Consider the following 3,536-nt stretch of genomic DNA (forward strand, 5'->3'; position numbering starts at 1 on the left):
CCCCGCCCCGCCCCTAGACCCCTAGACCCCCAGACCCCCCTACAGGGCTCATATTACGAACTATGTCACCTTTTTGACCTCTTGTGAATTTGCAGGTATGGTAGTTTTACGAAGCTACGAGAATACTTTTTGTGCGCAAAGAAAACGAAAATAACAACTTTAACAATTCTTCTCCTAAACGACGCATGCGCGTGCTGACACATGTGCGTGTTCAACGTAAGCAGCAGAACTCGCAAAAGTTGTTACACGCAGATGATGGAATGCATGCGTCGTGATACTCTTTCCACAATGGCGGCACGCAGACGGGATGAGGAAGAGAAGAATTGTTGAATAAAGTTGTTATTTTTGTTTTCTTTGTGCACAAAAAGTATTCTTGTAGCTTCGTAAAAAACGGTTGGAGCCCTGATGTCACATGGACTATTATACTGATGTCCTTGCTACGTTTCTAAACCTGGGAACATTTCAGTTGCATTGCTGTCTATGGAGGGTCAGAAAGCTCTCGGAATTCATCAAAAATATCTTAAATTGTGTTCCGAAGATGAACAAAGGTCTTACGGGTTTGGAATGACATGAGGGTGACTAAAGCCTGGCTCACACTATAGGATTTTTAGCCGATTTAGCCCCGATTTCCCCCTCCCGAGAATCGGAGCAAAAATCTTGTCGAGACCCTCGATCGGTCCCGATGTTCGGCGCGGATTATCTGGTAATGTGAGGCGTTCACCGATCGAATCTTGCACCTCCCGATCTGCTCACACACAAATCGGGGCTTTGGGTGAACTATCCCTTTAAGAAGTAAAAAACAGTGACTATTATTATTCCTTTTTAAGGAATACTTAAACTTGGTGACTATTATTATTCCTTTTTAAATAATGCAGTAAATTACCGTATAAATGGCCTTAGGTTTGTATTTTTATATATTTTGTACAAGGGGAAAAATTTAGTGTTCACTCAAAAATTGCTGGTAAATTTTACACATAATTACAAAGAAACAGTAGTAACACATTGAATTAAATGAGAAATTTCGAAGCAGAAAGACTGAAACAGTATTTTCTTAGAAATCTTATAAATGTTTTTTTTTTTTACAACTTTGAAAAATGTTTACAGTTTGGGCCATTAAAAAGTTTTAAAATCACTGGTTAAGAATATAATACACCATCTTTTATTTCAAAATGAAAAATTGAAAACTTTTTTATAGGTAGCACCCGAATGGCTATGTACTGTAATAACAGCTGTTAATCTCCAGTCTCTAGTTTTACCAGAAGTGTATAACCTTGCATGATGATCAACTCAACATGTTTCAAATGCCACAGAGGCTTTGCTGTGTCTAACACTTCTCTTCTCACCCTAGGAATGAAGACAGAAGGGAACGTTCAGAGAGGCAAACATGTACAAAGATGGATAGCATAGAAGCAACAGAGGAACAGTGAGTTATTAGAAACGTCTGTTATTGTTCAGGGACAAGATGTTTGGTGCTTTTTTATAGTGCTTGTGTTCATACCTCCCCAACGTCCTGTTAAAATGAGTGAAATCATCTAAAAATCTCACACAGTTTGTTACCAAGTCCTTTTTGGGGTAATCTAATTTCCAATCAAGTGCCTTTTAATACATTTCCATACAGTTTATTTACTGACAGCTGAAGTAAAGTTATTTTATATGGGTAGTTCCTGCTTTTTTTCATTGTCTCCCATTTGAAGGCATCCCACACTGGATGAGATGAGTGCCTGGTCACGGAGCTTTGAGATGGTGATGCGCTCTCCAGAGGGGAGGGATGTTTTCCGGGAGTTCTTGCGGTCTGAGTACAGTGAAGAAAACCTGATGTTCTGGATCGCCTGTGAGGAACTAAAGAAAGAAACCAACCCATTAACTATCGATGAAAAAGCCAGGATCATTTATGAAGACTACGTCTCTATTCTTTCGCCAAAAGAGGTTAGAATACGTGATGCTGTCTGACTGCAATACGACCGTAAACAAAATATGACAACATAAAAATATAAGATATTCATATTACATTAATAATAAAACTAAATATATTCTCTAGCATTTTTTGTGCACAAGCATATTCGGAATTGTTAGTGTTTTTTTGCCACCTGACAAAAAAATAAATCGATTTTTGATATTCATGGGTTTATATGAGTGTTTTTTCTATATACAACAGTAGCTAGAAACATCACATCTGTTTTTCTTAGTTCATTAAATGTTTTTTTTTTTTTTTTTTTTTTTTTAATTATTTTTGCTGTAAATATTTTGCACAAAGCTTTAAGGTAATGATTATTAATTCATATAAAAAAAATCACATAAAACCACATAAAAATATTTTAAGCTATTGTAGATCTTTGCAAGCTGTTTTTTTTTGTGCGTGTGAAAACTCTAAATAGCTGGTCAGTTTTTTTATGCCATCTCACAATTTGTGATTGTTATTTATGGGTGTTTTTATATGTACAACTTGAGTCTGATGAAAAGGATGCATCTTCAAACTTCACATCTGTTGTTTTTTTTCATGTTTTTCTGTAATTTAAAAAAAGTACCCTATAATCTAACTGTACAAATTATAAATTTGCATACAATATTTCACACAAAGCTTTAAAGGTATTAGTAGTTCTTAAAAAAATTTTATGCACAATAAATTCTCAAAATGGTCAGTTTTTTTGCCATGTTTTAACAAAAATGGACCTAGTTTCCAAATAAAAAAAAAACATATTTTGAATTATAATATGAAATATATGCAATATAGTGAAATATTTCACACAAAATATAAACATGAACAATGTTTTATAATCTTCACGTAAAGTTGTTGATCTTTACATTCGTTGTCGGCCGGCAGGTCAGCTTGGATTCACGGGTGAGGGAAGTCATCAACCAAAGCCTGGCAGAGCCCAGCAGTACGATGTATGAGGAGGCCCAGCTTCAGATCTACACCCTCATGCACAGAGACTCCTTCCCCCGGTTTCTCAACTCATCTGTTTACAGGGATCTCCTTAACAGCAAGAGGGCCTGCTTAGACACCTAGGTTTCAGCAAGAACATTTGTGACAAAAAAGCCCCAAGGTGCCACTTTCAAAAGGTGTGATGTTTCTTATTTCAAGAGTGAGTAGTTAAGCAATTCTGAGCATCCACTAGTGACCCTGAAGTTCAGTTCTGTTTAAGTGCCAATATGAGCTGCTCAGGCAACTGTGACACAGAAAAAAAAACACATGTAGGAAATCTGACAGATCCATACTTCCTACTTTAAACTTGCTTGTCTTTTTCATTCACCTGTTTTGTCTCTTTTGACTCCTCAAATCTCCTCTCTCTTCCTGTTTACATCACCTGTTCTCTTTCTCTCTGTGTGTTCTTTCTACCTGATCCTTTCCATCTTTTAATGCCTCGCATATCTGAGGACAGCTGAATAATGTTATTATTATTATCATTTTTTAAAGAAAATCAAAAAACAACGGATAAGCGGTAGATGTTAAGCTAGAAAACCTTTGCATGATACAAGGTTATGGAATTTACTCCAGTTTGACATTTAAGCCCCGGTCTACAAGGTTTTTTTTATTT

General features: G+C 36.3%; 1 protein-coding gene across 1 annotated transcript in view; it reads left to right on the forward strand.

Annotated features, from left to right (window-relative positions):
• The window catches only part of LOC107725462 (regulator of G-protein signaling 17-like), a 16,456-nt gene extending 12,920 nt beyond the window's left edge, over positions 1 to 3,536 (forward strand). Inside the window, exons 4-6 of the mRNA XM_016534719.1 lie at positions 1,349 to 1,423; positions 1,695 to 1,926; positions 2,822 to 3,536. Coding sequence (XP_016390205.1) covers positions 1,349 to 1,423; positions 1,695 to 1,926; positions 2,822 to 3,007 — 493 coding nt within the window. The 3' untranslated portion in view covers positions 3,008 to 3,536. The remainder of the gene's footprint in view (positions 1 to 1,348; positions 1,424 to 1,694; positions 1,927 to 2,821) is intronic.

This window comes from Sinocyclocheilus rhinocerous, unplaced genomic scaffold (genome assembly GCF_001515625.1).
Source record: "Sinocyclocheilus rhinocerous isolate Xijiao unplaced genomic scaffold, SAMN03320098_v1.1 scaffold366, whole genome shotgun sequence".
Taxonomy (NCBI): Eukaryota; Metazoa; Chordata; class Actinopteri; order Cypriniformes; family Cyprinidae; genus Sinocyclocheilus; species Sinocyclocheilus rhinocerous.